This window comes from Lactuca saligna, chromosome 3, assembly GCF_052625555.1.
Source record: "Lactuca saligna cultivar CGN05327 chromosome 3, ASM5262555v1, whole genome shotgun sequence".
Taxonomy (NCBI): Eukaryota; Viridiplantae; Streptophyta; class Magnoliopsida; order Asterales; family Asteraceae; genus Lactuca; species Lactuca saligna.
The window spans coordinates 33,214,150-33,232,226 of NC_136419.1; the positions used below are offsets into that span (position 1 = coordinate 33,214,150).

Sequence of the window (18,077 nt, forward strand, 5' to 3'; positions counted from 1 at the left end):
AGTATGGTGCGAGTAATCTCTGAAGAGATAAACTCCCTGGTCTGCTCATCCAACTGCCCGACCTCCGGGCCTGATCCTGATCCCCCTCCGGCACCTGAACTACCGACTGCTGGTCTAGGGCGTAATTCCACCATTCTGAAACACAACATAATAAACGTCAGGAACACTGATATATCTCGTGGAATCACTACTACCACAAGTTTCCTGGTCTCATCTCAGCTTTCCTTGATTCGAGTACGGATCCTCTTCTTCCAGTAGTACAGGCCCATACTACCTTCCACATTTATCTGTACTTTCCTCAAGTACTGCCTCGACTCCACCAAGTCACTATTACTGCTAATGATCTCTGCTACTCTCATCCTAGGCTTGCCCTAGGGAATTCTCTGACTATACCTGATCCAGTCCTCAGCTGCTGAAAGCCTCCTTGTGATGCCAATTAGCCAGAACCTGAACACCATCACATGCGGCGAGGCTCAGATAATCCTTCAAGTAACAGACTCGTCTCTACAACGGTTAGACTCAGACAAGAGCTGCGCAATAGAGCTAAGTCTAGCACTCTGAGATTATTCAACCCTATTCACATGTGACGTGACGTATTCACCTAATGGCTAACTCCCATCACTTAGAGTCTCACAAAGCACAAAGTAAGCAACATTCGGACATAGGAGACTACTCAAGCAATTCTATCCTCATAAGAGGGAAACTATACTAGCATACAATGCTAAGCTCACATTATCAGGCATAACCTAAACATGCTATCCTACTGCTGACTACTCTATGCTAGCATGCAATTCTTATAAGGCTGAAACACATAAAACAGACATATAAGGCATCATCCTAGATCCTTAGTTCTATACTAGCATGTTGTTCTACTGAAACTGAAACTGATATTCACAACATAACTTGTATGGGTAATTTGGGAGTACTTACTTGAGCTCGGCTGATCGCATGCACCACACCCCTTTTCTCTTTTCAAAGCTTTTATCTTCTTAAATTTTTTTTTTTTTACTTTTTCTAAAACTCTTTTCTTTTGAAAACATTTTACCTAGGGCTGTAAACGAACCAAACGAACACGAACAAGGTCTTGTTCATGTTCGTTCATTTAAGTTAGCCGAACAACAAACGAACACGAACGGATAAACGAACGAGATTTTCTTGTTCATGTTCGTTCGTTTAACAAATTACTTTGTTCATGTTCGTTCATTTATGTTCGTGAACATGCTAAACGAACATAAACGAACAAACATAAACGAACAAAGATAAAAAAAAACACAGTTGAACATATATGAACATAAACGAACATATAATATAGCAATATAATAAAAAATAATTGAATATAGATGAATATAAATAAACTTAAACGAATGAAAATAAACGAACATAAATGAACATCATAAACGAATGTTCACGAACATAAATGAACGAACGAGACCATTGTTCATGTTCGTTCATTTAACTAAACGAACGATAATTTTTGTTCATGTTCGTTCATTTATTAAATAAACGAACATAAACGAACTTCCCGCCGAACAGTTCACGAACGGTTCGCCGAACGTTCAGTTCGTTTACAGCCCTAATTTTACCATTTCCTTAGTTTGAGTTCAGACACACCCGGAAGTGTGCCCAAATCCCTCAAACCAAGGCTCTGATACCAACTTGTAACATCCCAAAATACAACCCAATTTTTTTTGTTAAAATAGTAATAAAAATCATATATTGATTGTCATATCATAAAAACCATATGTCAAATATCTCAACTCATAATAAAATGTCGTGAAACAACTATATCAAATCAAACTATGAATCAAAACAAACTCCCAGGATAAAGACTGAAGCTGTGGTGTGTGCGATGCCATCATCCCGAGCTCTTCCCCTTACTTGCGGAAGTACCTGAAACCAAAACTAAAACTATAAGCACGAAGCTTAGTGAGCTCCCCCAAACTACCACATACCATACAATAACATATAAACACGTACTGGGCCTTGCCCACTGCATCGGGCCGAAGCCCGGAACTGCATCGGACCGAAGTCCGGAACTGACTGGGACCTTGTCCCTTGCATCGGACTGAAGTCCGGAACTAACTGCATCGGACCGAAGTCTGGAACTGAATGGGACCTTGTCCCCTGCATCAAACCGAAGTCTGGAACTAACTGCATCGGACGAAGTCCGGAAACTAACTGAGCATAACATAGCATAACATAAACACATATCAACTAGCATAACACACATGATCATAAACTCATTTACTGCATACTACGTCAGGCCGTAGCCGATAACACCTAACACATAAATCCTGTATGAGCCACGAAGGCATCAAACACACTAACAACTGCATCGGACCGGAGTCCGGAAACTACTACTAACTAAATGGGCCGACATTGTGGCCTTAGACCCGTTCTTATTGGAAGGAAACTCACCTCGTAGCCTAGCTGATGAAAGGACTGCTTTGGAATCTGTCTGCTGCGTCGCTTGTTTCACCCCGACTACTAGGGATGAGATTTAGAACCGGAAACCCGGACCAGAACCGGAATCGGACCGGAACCGGAACCGTTAGAACCGGAATATATAAAACCGGTTCCGGTTCCGGGTTTAAAAATTGGCTTTATCCGGGTTCCGGGTAATCCAGGTTTGGGTCCATCGGGTCCGGGTAAAACGGGTCTAAAAACCGGAACCGGTGTTTGGAACCGGAACCACTTTTAGGGCCGGAACTGATTTTTGTGAAACGTTTAAAAGATGCATATCTCATTCGTTTCAACTCCGATTGACATGCGGTTTTTTCCAACATGTAGTTTAGAGTTTGTACATGTTTTTAGACTATAAATTTGCCATTTTTAGTTTAATATTCATTGACTTACAGTCCCCCAAAGTCGAGATATCAAAGCTGGAAGTTTTTAATTTTTTTGTTTTTTTGTATTCGGTGAAAGTTTTAAAACATGCATATCTAATTCGTTTGAAGTCAGATTGATATGTGGTTTTTTGCAACTTGTAGTTTACAGTTTGTACATGAGTTTAGACTTTAATTTTGTCATTTTTGGTTTAACATTCAATAATTTACAGTCCTCCAAATTCGGGATATCAAAACTGAAAATTTTCAACTTTTCAGCAATTTGTTTTTGTACTTTGTATTATGTGAAAATGTTAACACATGCATATCTCATTCGTTTAAAGTCGGATTGACATGTGGTTTTTTCCAGAGTGTATTTTAGAGTTTGTACATGATTTTAGATTATAATTTTGTTAATTTTAGTTTCTTATTCAATGAGTTACAGTCCCCCAAAGTCGGGATATCAATATAAAAATTTTCAAAGTTTAATCCGCTAAGTAGTAAGTAATTACCAAAAAATTCCGGTTTTTCCGGGTTTTCCGATTCTAAACCCACTTTATCCGGTTCCAACCTACCCACTTTATTGTTTCCGGGTTTTCCGGTTCTAGACCCACTTTACCCGGAACCATACCCGGAACCGAACCGGAACCGGTTCCTATATACCGGTCCGGTTTCCGGTTCTACAAAATCCCATTAACCGGTTCCGGGTTTTCCAGGTCCGGGTCCATTCGATCCGGGTTTGGACCCACTTTCATCCCTACCGACTACAATATCCATGAGCACCATCAATCAAATACTGATAATAATAATATTAAGGGTAAAATAACTCTCCTACCCCTGGTCCAAGTCAACCTAACTATCAAAGTCAACATTCAGTTGACCTGACTCGTCGAGTTGGGCCGCCAACTCGTCGAGTCCTTACTCTTACTTCCTTGATTCCACTCGCTACTACTCGTCGAGTTTTGGCGCAAAATCGGTGAGTTCCTCTTCGCTACTAACACTTAGACAATCTGCATCCGACTCGCCGAGTTGTATGAACAACTCGTCGAGTTCTCCTTCATCAGATGATCATTATAGTTGTGACTCGCCGAGTTGTATGAACAACTCGTCGAGTCTGTTCTTGAAGTATGAAGATGGCCTTGAACTCGCCGAGTCAGGGCATTGACTCATCGAGTTCTTCCACGAATGAGTCTAACCCTCTAACTCACCGAGTCCACTTCTCACTCACTGGCTCCACTCGGCATAACTCGAAAAAGGAAACACAAGGTACTCACGACTCATCTCGCTGAGTCAGAAGAACGACTCGCTGAGTCGTATGCATGCAAATACTATACACTCAATTCTGTTTGAAACTAATCCATGCCATTAATAGATCTGGGTTCCTGGGACTTGATTTACACGTAAAGTTTCCAACTTTATGTGTAAATAACATCAAATGGAAGTTTTAAGGTTAAAAGCACACTATAACAGTAGATCTAGAGCTTTCATGCAAAATGAATCCATAAAGGTGCTAGATCTAAGCTCCTGGAAATCAAATCTAGCTAGATCTGAAGGTTAATCAACTCCATAAGTCCTCTATGCTACTACTAAGCTAAGAAATGGTTTAAGAATGGCTTCACAAAGGAGATTTAAGCATAAAAACAGAAAAGGGCCAAGATATACCTTACTTTCTTCTGAAATTCCTCCAAGATCTAGGATCTCCTTCTTCTCCTCTTGATCTACCTTTCTTTATCTCTCAAAATCTTCAAAGAATACACCAAAATCACTCAAAATGCAAAAAGAGGCTCTAAGGTTTCGAGAATGAAGCTCTGAGGGGTGATGGGGGCTGACTTGAGGCCCCAAAAGTTGTTTATATAGGGTGCAAACCCTTGAAATTAGGGTTTCATCCAGGCGGACTCGCCGAGTCGCCAACTTAAACGTGCTCGAAATCGCGACCTAACTCGACGAGTCCAGCTACTGACTCGTCGAGTTCCCCTTAAAACTTGAAGAAATATAACAATAAATAACATTATAAATATCGTACCAGAATTGGGGTGTTACATGACCTTGTTGAGCATCCGACTTTGCAACGCAAGGTCCGTAAACCTCGTTAAGCCATGTTTTCGTGTCCTACACACTCCCGATGAGTGTGTTATAGTGTTGTATCACTTTGGTTCATTGTTTAGCACTATCAAGGCTAAGGAAAATTAAACACACAAGTTTTCCAAATGATGTTTTCTCATTAAAATAGCGAGTTGTAGAGTAATTACATAACGTAAACCATAGTATACAAGGGTTAATTGAGTTGTACGGTTTGACTCGTTGACTTTGTTTGACTTTGACTTGACCCGAAATTGACTATTGTCACAGTAGTCGACTTCAACCACCTTTAATGGCATTTGACTGGTGCGATAGAGGGGAGAAGGGTTGATACGTTATCGAAGGAGAGGGTGGAAAGGATTTTTTTTTCATATATAAGCAAACCACAGAGCATAAAGATAGATAGAATGAGGGTTTACCGACGAGGTCGATTTAGAAGGTGGGGGAAGAGAATGATTGGAAGAAGAAGGCGGTGAAGAAATACGTGTACATATGAATCGAGCAACAAATATATGGAGTCGGTGGTGTGGTGGAGCTATGCTATTGGGAAACAGAGACGGTGGCCAATGACTCAAATGTGGACTCGAATGCATCCCACTGTCTATAAAAAAACAAAAAGAAAAAGAAAAAAGAAAACAAAAAAGAAAAACCCACCAATAGGAACCAAATACTGTTCACTAAGGGTCCTCACAATTAAAAGTTATATAAATTTGAACAAAATTCAGCATGCATAATAAAAAAATAGCACATATAATATAATATTGAACAAAATTCAACATGTATAATTAAAAAACAACACATATAAACTGAATTTGAACAAAATTCAACATGTATCTCCTCCTATGCTCGAAATCAGATGAAACATAATATGATTTTGATTTTGATTTCACAAACTCTGAAATGACACTCTCAGATTTCGAAAAATCAGAAGAAAGAAAATGATAGAAGCAGAAAAAAGAAAATGATAGAAGCAGAAAAAAGAACAAATCACAAATTGAAACATATTGGAAAAAAATCAGAAAAAAATTCGTCTTTCGCAAGAAACGGATTCTAAAGAAACGTATCAGAAACGAAAAAGAAGAAGAACACGAACCTGGGCAGAGATGGAGGGGATCAGTGACTTTTGGTCAGGGACAGAGGAGGAGGACGGCGTCTTGGCCAGCGAAGGGACAAACCGATGAAGGTTGATGATACATGATGGAGGCGCTGATATAGATGAACGAGGGGCAACGTTTTCTTTCTTGTTCGGGCACAATTGTCCAACGCATGTTTCTTTTTCATCCAGACATGAGTTTAAGCTTTGTAGGAAAGATATATCTTACCGGGGAAAACTGAACTTTTTTGTGCATATCAAACGGTTTTTCCGACCCATTTAGCTAGAAAGATCTTTCTGGGTCTGGAAAGATGGTTATTAAAGAGGACCTTAGGCTTTTCAAGCGTATTGACATTGTAATATGTACATGTACTTTAAAAATTTTCATTAATGCAATTTTAAGTAATGGAAGATCTTAGGATTCTAAGTAATGAAAGATCTGAGCAAAATTGTCCATTTACTATGTTTTATGTTAGGTTGGAATCTTTACATAAATGATCCCTTATGTTTTTCTGCTGATTTGGTGTGAGTGCAAAGTTGTCTTTTCACATGAATTTAACAGCATAAACCGATGGGAGTTAAGTCCCAGGGACTAAAGCTGATACCAAATAGTGAAATAAGGACCATACATAATTAAATCCCAATATTAAGACCAAAACTGATGATTTATGCAAACCACAAGATTCAAGAACCAAAACTATATTTTACTCTAAGTATTATGCTTAATCTATCTGGTCCACTTTAATCATGTCCATCGACCAAACGTTATTTTAACGACATATTTAAACAATATGAAAGGAATAGAGAAACTAATGTTTGTGAAATTAGAAACTCATTGCAATTTTTCGTTAAATATATATAAGTAAAGAGAAATTAAATATGAAATTATCATATCGTCAATCGAGTGTTCTGTTACTTCTGTTTTTCTGGTTAAACCCTAAAGGGGCGGGAATAGGCAGAAAGCAGTCCACACAGGAATCTCGTATTCGTATCTCCCTTTTGCCGTAGCACGAGTCAAAAGAGGACCAGAAAACCCTGCTGTTCATGGGAACTGGTGCAATGGCATCTTGGTTACAATGGATAATCAATCAAAATCAAAAGCAAAAAGCAAAACCCTCGCTGTTTCCCTTCCTTGGTCCCTTTTCAATTCCTTCCCTTGGGATGCAGTCATTCTATTCTCCTCATCCTCTTCCCCCATAAAGTTGAAAAATGCTCCCATTCTTTACTTGCTATCAGAGAAAGCCCTAAAAGCTAAGTAATTGCCCCGCATCAGCAAGCAAAGGATCTTTACACACTCTATCTATATCAAAATTCATAAATACAAATATGGTTTTCGTGTGCGCATTCTTCAGCAGCTTTCAGGGTGGAGGGAGAGAGAGTTCCAACAAGTTTCAGGTGGAAATCAGGGGTGCTGACGGAGTTGGACGGCAGGAATGGCGAGTACGAGTGGGACCAAAGATGAGGTGGGCCCACCGAGGTCGTTGTCAAGGAGGATGACGAGGACTTCCACTATGGTTGATCCTAATGCCGAAGGTGTTGATAGCGAGCTTGTTCCTTCTTCCCTTGCTTCTATTGCTCCCATCCTTCGGGTTGCCAATGAGATCGAGAAGGATAATGACAGAGTTGCTTACTTGTGTATGTTTCCCCTTACTATATCTGCCTCTTCCTTTCCTAAGATGCCAAATTGCTTATAATTTGTTGTGTTTGGAGGTGAGTTTTGAAATCGATTGATTGGAAAATCTATTGATTAAAACTAGATAGGTGTGTAACTTTGCTTCTATAAATAGGATGAACCAGAATAATAATTAATTACTTTTAAATACAATAGCACATCACACAGATCCAAGTATTGCTCATAAAATCAGGGTATCTGGCACTATGTAGTCCTTTTGGTGATTGTGCATAGCTTATAAGACATTGAGAACTACCTAATAGGATTCAAATCATGCCGCATCAGACACCAAGTCATAGGATAGGTCCAACCTCTTGGGGTCTTCTGTGACTCTTGATATCATGAGACGAAAAAAGAGAAACTTTTTGGAGTTACTTAAGTTTGTTTCTGGTTGAAATATGTTTGATTAGTTTAGAAAATAAGTTTTGTTTCAGGTTTACAATGTATAAGATGATTTAGATTCGATTGCTCTATTCTTTTTGGCAAAAGGGACATGCATAAAGATTAATTTTGACTACTACATAAAGAATTTTGGACTTTTCTTTTGAGGTATTCAGAGCAAGTATTTTTTTTTTTAAAAAAAAAAAGGTAAAAAAGCAGATAAGCTGGTATGAACAGAAATGCTGCAACTGTAAAAGTACAAGAAAAAGAAAGCGAAAATAGAGATAAAAAGTAGCACCATATATCATTTCCTCAAAAGTACATCAGCATATACAACCTTGAAACAACCAAGAAAATTAAGACAGCATGGTGGTTGTGCTTGCTGGTTGCTGTAATAAATTTCTCATTTATGCCTTTAATTTGTTGCATTAGGCCGGTTTCATGCATTTGAGAAGGCCCACAGGATGGATCCGATATCTAGTGGACGTGGTGTTCGCCAGTTCAAGACCTACCTGCTACATAGACTTCAGAAGGTGCACATTACTATTTTCACCATTTTAAGTGTATTTTAGTCATATTAGATTTTCAGAAATTCTAATGAAAATTTAAAATGTTGTATTGGTGTAGGAAGAAGAAACGACAAAACCTCGGCTAGCAAAAAGTGATCCTAGGGAAATCCAGAAGTTCTACCAGAACTTCTATGAGAAAAACATCAGAGAAGGCCAATACACAAAGAAACCGTGAGGCTTGTTTTTAATTAATGTCTAGAGATGTTACATCACATCATCTGATTACTTATTCATTTTGTTGTTTTTCTTCTATCATCTCTAAGTGAGGAGATGGCCAAGATTTATCAGATTGCAACGGTTTTATATGATGTACTAAGGACTGTGGTACCTGCTTCAAAAATCGAGCAAGAGGTATGATTGTTTTATCATACTTTGATATCTAGTTACCATGTAAGTTTAAATACCCCATTGCTCATGTATGCTTCTATGGCATTCTAGACTCAACAATATGCAAGAGATGTAGATGCAAACAGAGAACAACATGAACACTATAACATCCTTCCTTTGTATGCTGTTGGAAATAAACCAGCAATCACAAGGCTTCCCGAGGTTGTATTCAGACAGACATAAATCTCATTTTCTATATATATATACACACACACACACACACACACACAAAGATGTATACATCCTTCTTATTTATTTCACTCTTCACATGTCATTAGATCCAAGCAGCTCTTCGAGCAATTCGCACTGTGGATAACCTTCCATCTGTTAGAAGGATAGGAGACGGAGACAAACCTATTAATGATATTCTTGAGTGGTTATCATTAATTTTTGGTTTTCAGGTAACTAACTTATATTCATAAACTGCTTTATTTAAATTTAACTATGCACAAATTGTTTACAAATGTGACTATATTGAAAATTTTGTGATTCTGAAATGAAGAAAGGAAATGTTGCAAATCAACGGGAGCACTTGGTATTGTTACTTGCAAATATCGATAGAAGGTCGAAGGGTGTTGATGACTATGATCAGGTAAAGCTCCCACTTTTTTACTGTAATATTTGAAAACTGTGTGTGACTGTGATTTAGAGATGAACTAAATACTGATGAGGAGCTTTTTGCAGTTGGGTAGCCATACTGTAAAGCATTTACTGGATAAAACTTTCAAGAACTATGTCTCATGGTGTCATTATTTGCATCGAACATCAATCATTGAGTAAGTTATTAGCAAGATGAGATAGCATGTTTCTTGTTCTTTGAAGTGAGGATTTAATCTTTTTGTTTGTTCAAGTTCAAATAAGGTTCCACCTAGAGCTGATAGGCAGCAGTGGCAGCAGTTGCATCTTCTCTACATTGGACTCTATCTACTCATCTGGGGTGAAGCTTCAAACATACGGTTCATGCCTGAATGCCTTTGCTATATTTTTCATAATGTATGTTATTATTTTTTGTTCATATTTAAAAGAATACAGTTATCATTTTGTTTGTCTTTATGATGCGATCTTTTTTTTTTTCTTTGAACAAAACAGATGGCAAATGAAATGCATGGAACTTTATTTGGCAATGTCCAACCTGTAAGTGGAGGGACATATCAAGCAACAGCAGTTGATGAGGAAGCATTTCTGCGTGAGGTCATCTCACCTGTTTATGATGTTCTTCGCAAGGTAATAACATCATAAGTTGTGTTCCAGTTTGATAAATTCTACTATTCTAATGGGACTTATTTTTGTAATGGTGGCAGGAAGCCAGGAGAAATCAAGGTGGCAAAGCAAGCCATGCTTCATGGAGAAATTATGATGATCTTAATGAATATTTTTGGTAACTACTCTCTTTATAAGTATTATAAAACTGACATTCATGCTGTGAAACTGTTGACCAACCTTTAATTCTGTTTTCTTGCAGGTCTGACAAATGCCTTAAGTTAGGCTGGCCAATGGATCGCAAGTCTGACTTTTTTGTCCACTCTGATGAGTCATCGCGCCATCATGCAGTATGTGTGGATTTAATTATGCTAGTAATTAGTTTCCACCAAATAAAAATATGCTCAAATTTAAGTAATCTGCAGGGGCGCAATCAAGTAGTATCTGGAAAGAAGAAGCCTAAAACAAATTTTGTTGAAGTGCGTACATTTTTGCACCTTTACAGGAGTTTTGATCGGATGTGGATATTCCTCATATTGGTCTTGCAGGTAGGCATATATATAACAGAATCATGCAGTTAGTATCAGTTGGTGAGTTCTTATTAGGGCTGGTAGCATTTGAATCATTTCTTTTTGATCTTGTAGGCTATGATCATTATTGCATGGCATGGAGATGGATCGATCTTTGGAATTTTGGATGAAGGTGTCATCAAAAGTATATTCAGCATATTCATTACTCATGCCATACTTAATTTTATCCAAGGTACGTATTTACTTCCTGCACATTCTTTCGTTACTTCTGTTGCCCTTTTGTAATTTATGGTTTCTTTTTGCAGCTAGTCTAGACATAATCCTTAGTTTCAATGCCTGGGGGAGCTTAAAACCTACACAGATTCTTCGCTATATACTCAAATTCATTGTAGCTGCATTTTGGGTGGTAATCTTGCCAGTTTGTTACTCAAGATCAGTTCCAAATCCAACAGGACTTGTGAAGTTTGTCAGTACTTTGGGGGGAAATTGGAGAGAGCAATCACTTTATAACTACCTTATAGCAATTTACTTGATACCCAACATACTGGCTGCCTTTCTATTTCTTCTTCCACCTATAAGGAGACACATGGAACGTTCCAATTGGCGCATAGTTACTCTTCTAATGTGGTGGGCACAGGCAAGTTCATTTACATGTTGGTTGGTTGTGTGTATTGATGTCACATGCTTCTTGTTTTATTTTGAATTTTGCGGATTTTTACAGCCAAAACTCTATGTTGGAAGAGGCATGCATGAAGACATCTTTTCTCTTTTCAAGTAAGGATATAAAGTTTATTTATGAATTGTGATTTGATACATTTTTTTCTTACTTTGTTACTCTTGATCTTAGGTATACTCTATTTTGGATAGTGCTGCTAATAAGCAAGTTCGCATTCAGCTACTATGTGGAGGTAATCATGGAAATGCTTGTTACCATATGATTTGTATAGACAGTTTATGCTTATTTTTGCAAATTTCATTGTAGATACTGCCACTGGTCACACCCACAAAGTTAATCATGAAAATGCATGTTAGCAGCTATGAGTGGCATGAGTTCTTTCCCAACAGTAAAATCCTAAAATTTTCATACAAACTTTGTTTAATTGTGATTCCTATTAGACTAAGATCTGATTACTTACTTATTTGAACATTTTGTAGTGACCCACAATATCGGCGTTGTTATTTCTATTTGGGCTCCAATTGTCATGGTGAGTGTTCTTTAAAATAATAATTACTTTTGTTTTGCATTTATGAGGCCGATTAAACATATGTAATGTTATATTTTCATTTTAGGTCTATTTCATGGACACACAAATTTGGTACGCGATATATGCTACTATTATTGGTGGAATCTATGGGGCCTTCAGCCACTTGGGTGAGGTTAGTACGCATATATCTTTACTTTACTAAATTTTGAAATAGAAAGATGACATCATCATTCTGTGGTGTTTGATCCTTAGATACGGACGCTTGGCATGCTAAGGTCACGATTTGAATCGGTTCCTTTAGCTTTTGTTGAACGCCTTGTGCCTATGCAAAAAGATCCTAAAAGAGATCATATGGAAGATGATCTATCCATGAGAAAGAACATAGCAAAATTTTCACAGGTGTGGAATGAATTCATATTTTCAATGCGGATGGAAGACTTGATCAGCAACAGGTTTTAAACAGTTTGTTGTTATTAATCTAAGGAATCAAACTGAAGCAGAATATTCTGTTGACATTTGTTTTATTTTTCAAGTGAGACAGATCTGCTTCTTGTACCTTATACCACAAGTGATGTTCCAGTTGTCCAGTGGCCACCATTCTTGCTTGCTAGTAAGGTACATATTATCCTCCATGCCTTGGCTTGATGTCTTTTTGTTATTGTTTATCTGAAGTTAAAATGTAATCATGATTTTGACTTTTTGCCACTTAAGATCCCCATTGCATTAGACATGGCCAAAGATTTCAAAGGAAAGGAAGATGCAGACCTGTTCAGGAAGATCGCTAATGATGATTATATGCGGTCAGCAGTGATGGAATGCTACCAAACACTTAAGGAAATATTATTTGAACTCATTGATGATGACCGAGATAATATGTAAGGCGTACATCTTGATCCTACTGCAAATTTATACTTACAAGTAGTTGGAAAATCTATTTCATTTTCATTTTCATTTTCTTTTTACAGGATCTTACAGCATATATGCCATGAAATAGAAACTAGCATTCTAGAGCGAACGTTTTTGAGTAAATTTCGTATGAGCGAATTGCCTTCACTCAATGATAAGCTGGAGAAGTTCTTGGATCATCTGGTAAGAGGTGTTTCTTTATTATTCATCATCATTGGCAATCTATTCCTTATATTGTTTTTTGTTATTTTTCTGATTTCTCCACAGCTAGCAGATAATGTTGATGATGAGAAATACACATCCCAAATCATCAATGTTTTTCAGGATATCATGGAGATTATCACACAAGATGTTATGAATAACGGGCACGAGTAAGTCTTTTATTTTGGATTGAGTGATTGACCATTAAACATTATGCTGTAAAATTCATTTTGTGTCCTTTTGTAGGATACTTGAAAGGGCCCATGCTCATCATCATGATAGTGACAAAAAGGAAAGATTTGAGCGAATCAATGTCCAATTAACTCAAATCAGATCATGGAAGGAAAAGGTATCATCTGTCATATTGCACTCACGATTTTGTTCTTATTATTCCTTTTGCTAATTTTACATTTATGCCCCTAGGTGGTGAGGCTTCGGTTGCTTTTGACTGTCAAGGAATCTGCAATTAACGTCCCTACAAATTTGGAAGCTCGTAGGCGTATCACTTTCTTTGCAAACTCCTTATATATGAAAATGCCAAATGCTCCAATTGTCCGTAACATGCTCTCATTTAGGTCAGTAATTTTCCAACCATTCACTTATTTCACTCATGGATGCCCTACATCATTGTCCTTATTATTAGGTTTTGTTTCAGTGTTTTGACTCCATACTACAAAGAAGATGTTCTCTATTCAGATGATGAGCTTAAGAAGGAAAATGAAGATGGAATTACAATTTTGTTTTACCTCCAGAAGATATATCCAGGTGACTCTTGATATTAGTTTCGATTGTTGTCCTCTTTATCTAGAATCAAACAACATTAATATATATATTTTTGTTGTATATGCAAAACCAGATGAATGGAAGAATTTTGAAGAGCGGATTGCAGATAGCGAGGATAAAACAGAAGCCACACGTCAATGGGTTTCTTATAGGGGGCAGACTCTTTCCAGAACTGGTATTTCTGTTTGCATGCTAGTTTAATTAAAACTTAAAAGTCACGTTTTATATATTTAGAAGCTCATTTACAAAAGTTTCTCAGTGAGAGGGATGATGTACTACAAGGAAGCTCTTCAACTTCAATGCTTCCTAGACTATGCAAAAGACAATGGTTAGTGTGATTGGTCAAAAGTTTTTCAGTGTCAGTAACTTTTTTCAAAAAAAATTATTTTTTATTTTTTTATTTATTTATTTTTTCTTTCCACAGAGATTTTTACTGGATTCCGGACAGCTGACGTGAATAAACATCTCATGGATCTCAAAGAACGTGCAAGTGCAATGGCTGATTTGAAGTTCACCTATGTAGTCTCTTGCCAGATTTATGGTGCTCAAAAGAAATCCAGTGAGGAGAGAGATCAAAGTTGTTATACCAACATCTTGAATCTCATGCTGACGTAAGTGTTGTTATGATCGTATATTAATCAGAAATTTAATTGTACATTTTGTAATTATATTTTGATTGGTTTCAGATATCCTTCTTTACGAGTTGCTTACATAGATGAGAGAGAGGCTACCATTAAAGGTAGATCTCAGAAGGTTTACTACTCTGTTCTAGTTAAGGGTGGGGATTCTTTAGACGAGGTAACTATGACTTTTTGTGTAACATAACAAACTGATGATGGATTTTTTGTTGTTAACTATTATCATGGCATATTGGCATGATAGGAAATATACCGTATCAAGCTTCCAGGCCCCCCTACAGAAATTGGTGAAGGAAAACCTGAAAACCAAAATCATGCCATTATTTTTACTCGTGGAGAAGCGCTACAGACAATCGACATGAATCAGGTAATTTACTAATTTACAAAAAAAAAAACAATTGTAATCTTTCAGAAGCATCCACAGATATCTAAAATCATCTATATATATATATATATATATATATATATATATATATATATATATATATATATATATATATATATGTACAGGACAATTACTTTGAGGAAGCATTCAAAATGAGAAATGTATTGGAGGAATTTCACAAGGATCATCATGGCCAACGTAGACCAACAATATTGGGGTTGAGAGAAAATATCTTCACTGGAAGGTCAGTACTTAATTTACCTACTATAACATTTTTCCAACTTGTGTATGGAAGGTTACACCAATTCTTTCTCTCATTTCATTGTTTTACAGTGTGTCGTCACTTGCTTGGTTCATGTCCAATCAGGAGACAAGTTTTGTGACAATTGGGCAAAGGGTTTTAGCTGACCCTCTGAGGTATATATAATAATGAAAAATGCATGGATATATGAAATTATCAAGTACCCTCTATGAATTGGAATCTTTCTGCTTCCACAGGGTGCGATTCCATTACGGTCACCCAGACATATTTGACAGACTCTTTCACATCACAAGGGGTGGCGTAAGCAAAGCTTCTAAAACCATCAACTTGAGCGAGGATATATTTTCAGGTAATTAAACTTTCTTCCCATCTTCAAAAATCAAAATTATGAATCTAATCTTGTAACAACATCCTTCATCCTTCCAGGTTATAATTCCACTCTGCGTGGAGGTTATGTGACACATCATGAATACATCCAAGTAGGAAAAGGTCGTGATGTTGGTATGAATCAAATATCCCTTTTCGAAGCTAAAGTTGCAAATGGAAATGGCGAACAGACACTCAGCCGTGATGTTTACCGACTCGGTCGCCGTTTTGATTTTTACAGAATGTTCTCATTCTACTTCACCACAGTTGGTTTCTACTTTAGCAGCATGGTATAACATCAAATCTTCATCTACTTGTATTTACTACTTACAACTTTTATATAATTACTTCCTTCTCTTTCTATCCAGGTCACTGTGCTGATTGTTTATGCCTTTCTATACGGACGCATGTACATGGTTTTGAGTGGGTTGGAAGGGCGGATATTAGAAGATGCAAGTCTTAGTAGCAACAAAGCCCTGGAAGAAGCTTTAGCCACCCAATCCGTCTTTCAGCTCGGTTTACTTCTCGTGCTTCCTATGGTTATGGAAATCGGTCTAGAAAGAGGATTTCGCACTGCATTAGGCGACTTCATCATAATGCAACTCCAACTCGCCTCTGTGTTTTTCACTTTCCAGCTTGGAACAAAAGCACATTACTATGGAAGAACGATTCTACACGGAGGCTCAAAATATCGCGCCACGGGTCGTGGTTTTGTTGTCTTCCATGCAAAATTCGCTGAAAATTACAGGTTATATTCACGTAGTCACTTTGTGAAAGGGTTGGAATTGGGGATTCTGCTTGTTATCTATCAGGTGTATGGGAATTCGTACCGGAGTTCAAATCTATACCTGTTTATAACGTTCTCGATATGGTTCTTGGTGGCTTCGTGGTTGTTTGCTCCTTTTGTGTTCAATCCTTCGGGATTTGATTGGCAGAAAACAGTGGAGGATTGGACTGATTGGAAAAGGTGGATGGGGAATCGTGGTGGGATTGGAATTGCACAGGATAAAAGTTGGGAATCATGGTGGGATGCAGAACAGCAGCATCTTAAGTACACAAACATAAGGGGAAGAATTCTTGAAATTATACTTGCGTGTCGCTTCTTCATCTATCAGTATGGACTTGTGTATCATCTTAATATTTCACGTGGAAGCACGAGTATACTGGTTTGTTCTTCCTTCCCTAATCCCTATTCGTTTGTTTCATGTTAAAACAATCCGTTGTCATCCGTTTTTTTTTCTTCAGGTTTATGCGCTTTCGTGGTTGGTCATGATATCTGCTCTTCTAGCATTGAAGGTAAAAAAAAACCAAAAAACCAAATTGATCATCTATGATTGTGTGGTAGAGCTAGAAAGACAATGCAATTCTTGAAAACCTAATTGTATGGTGTAATGTTCACTCTTTTTGTCAGTTGGTGTCAATGGGGAGAAGAAGATTTGGCACAGACTTACAGCTGATGTTCAGGATCTTAAAGGCGCTTCTCTTCCTTGGCTTCCTTTCAATCATGACAGTCTTATTTGTTGTATGTGGCCTGACCATCAGTGACATATTTGCTGCCTTCCTTGCCTTTTTGCCAACAGGCTGGGCATTCATGTTGGTAAGTGCTGTTTCTTTTTTGCACTTACTCTTGACTTAATGTATTAAGATTTAAGACACCAACCTTTTTACCTTCTTAACTCCTCTCATGTTCATGTTACTTAAAATTGATGAATTTGTTTTTTGGGGAAAAGAAACATACCTTATTTTATTTGTCTCATTTGCTTACTGATGATGGTGGTTGTGGAACTGTGAATTCAGATTGGTCAAGCGTGCAGGCCTTGTGTAAAAGGCATAGGATTTTGGGACTCGATAATGGAGTTAGGGCGTGCATACGAATGCTTGATGGGATTGGTGATATTTATGCCAATTGTCATACTTTCATGGTTCCCTTTCGTATCAGAGTTCCAAACAAGGCTGCTTTTCAATCAAGCATTCAGCAGAGGTCTCCAGATTTCAATGATTCTTGCTGGGAAGAAGGACAAGGACAAGACCTAACCTACTTGTTAACACCCTTGTTCAAAGGAAGTTTTGAATTTACAACTCTACATATATATATATATATATATATATATATATATATATATATATATATTTTTATCTGTATATATTCTTCAGATTCATAATTCTTTTTAAACTTAATTGCTATTGTCAAATCAAATCTTGATTAACAACAGTCTGAAATTACAGTCATACTTGTTGAAAAAAAAAATATACCCATGACATTGAAGGTAACTTCAGTCGTTTATACAGATTTGTTCTAAAGAATCTAGGGCTGTTTAAATGTTTTACGCCTAATTCTTGCATAAAGTTGCAATAATCACTTCCGCAAGGCTCTGCTTTTGAGTGTAATTATTTTAGGGATAATGACTTGAAAGAGTAATATATTTTTCGAGTTGTATACATTTGGTCACTGAGTTTTTTTTTTATTTTTTTATTATTTTATTATTTTTTTTTGTTCACATTTACCCCTTCAACTTGTTAAACTGTATACATTCAGTCCTTATGACCGGCTACTCCAGGTTAATCGGTAAAAATGACTTAATAGGCTAATATATT

The 18,077-nt window shown here is 37.2% G+C and overlaps 1 protein-coding gene across 2 annotated transcripts; it reads left to right on the forward strand.

Annotated features, from left to right (window-relative positions):
- The first annotated feature begins 6,917 nt into the window (after positions 1-6,917).
- LOC145035079 (callose synthase 7-like) lies at positions 6,918-17,891 on the forward strand. 2 transcript variants are annotated; one of them, XM_078983661.1, is made up of 41 exons: positions 6,919-7,632; positions 8,483-8,583; positions 8,678-8,790; positions 8,883-8,970; positions 9,058-9,168; positions 9,285-9,407; positions 9,509-9,598; positions 9,691-9,782; positions 9,858-9,999; positions 10,096-10,230; positions 10,308-10,384; positions 10,469-10,556; positions 10,632-10,754; positions 10,851-10,968; positions 11,042-11,373; positions 11,458-11,510; positions 11,584-11,644; positions 11,719-11,800; positions 11,892-11,941; positions 12,027-12,113; positions 12,194-12,393; positions 12,475-12,556; positions 12,653-12,816; positions 12,907-13,030; positions 13,115-13,218; positions 13,295-13,397; positions 13,472-13,623; positions 13,704-13,813; positions 13,905-14,006; positions 14,091-14,159; positions 14,256-14,442; positions 14,518-14,629; positions 14,714-14,836; positions 14,980-15,098; positions 15,188-15,271; positions 15,353-15,465; positions 15,543-15,772; positions 15,851-16,648; positions 16,728-16,778; positions 16,894-17,079; positions 17,280-17,890. In XM_078983661.1, exons 1-41 carry the CDS (start codon positions 7,431-7,433, stop codon positions 17,514-17,516), a joined length of 5,718 nt encoding a protein of 1,905 aa, XP_078839787.1. In that variant the 5' UTR covers positions 6,919-7,430; the 3' UTR covers positions 17,517-17,890. The 2 variants fall into 2 exon arrangements, with proteins under 2 accessions (XP_078839786.1, XP_078839787.1); XM_078983660.1 differs by having other exon boundaries at positions 6,918-7,632; positions 10,469-10,754; positions 17,280-17,891.
- The last annotated feature ends 186 nt before the right edge of the window (positions 17,892-18,077 follow it).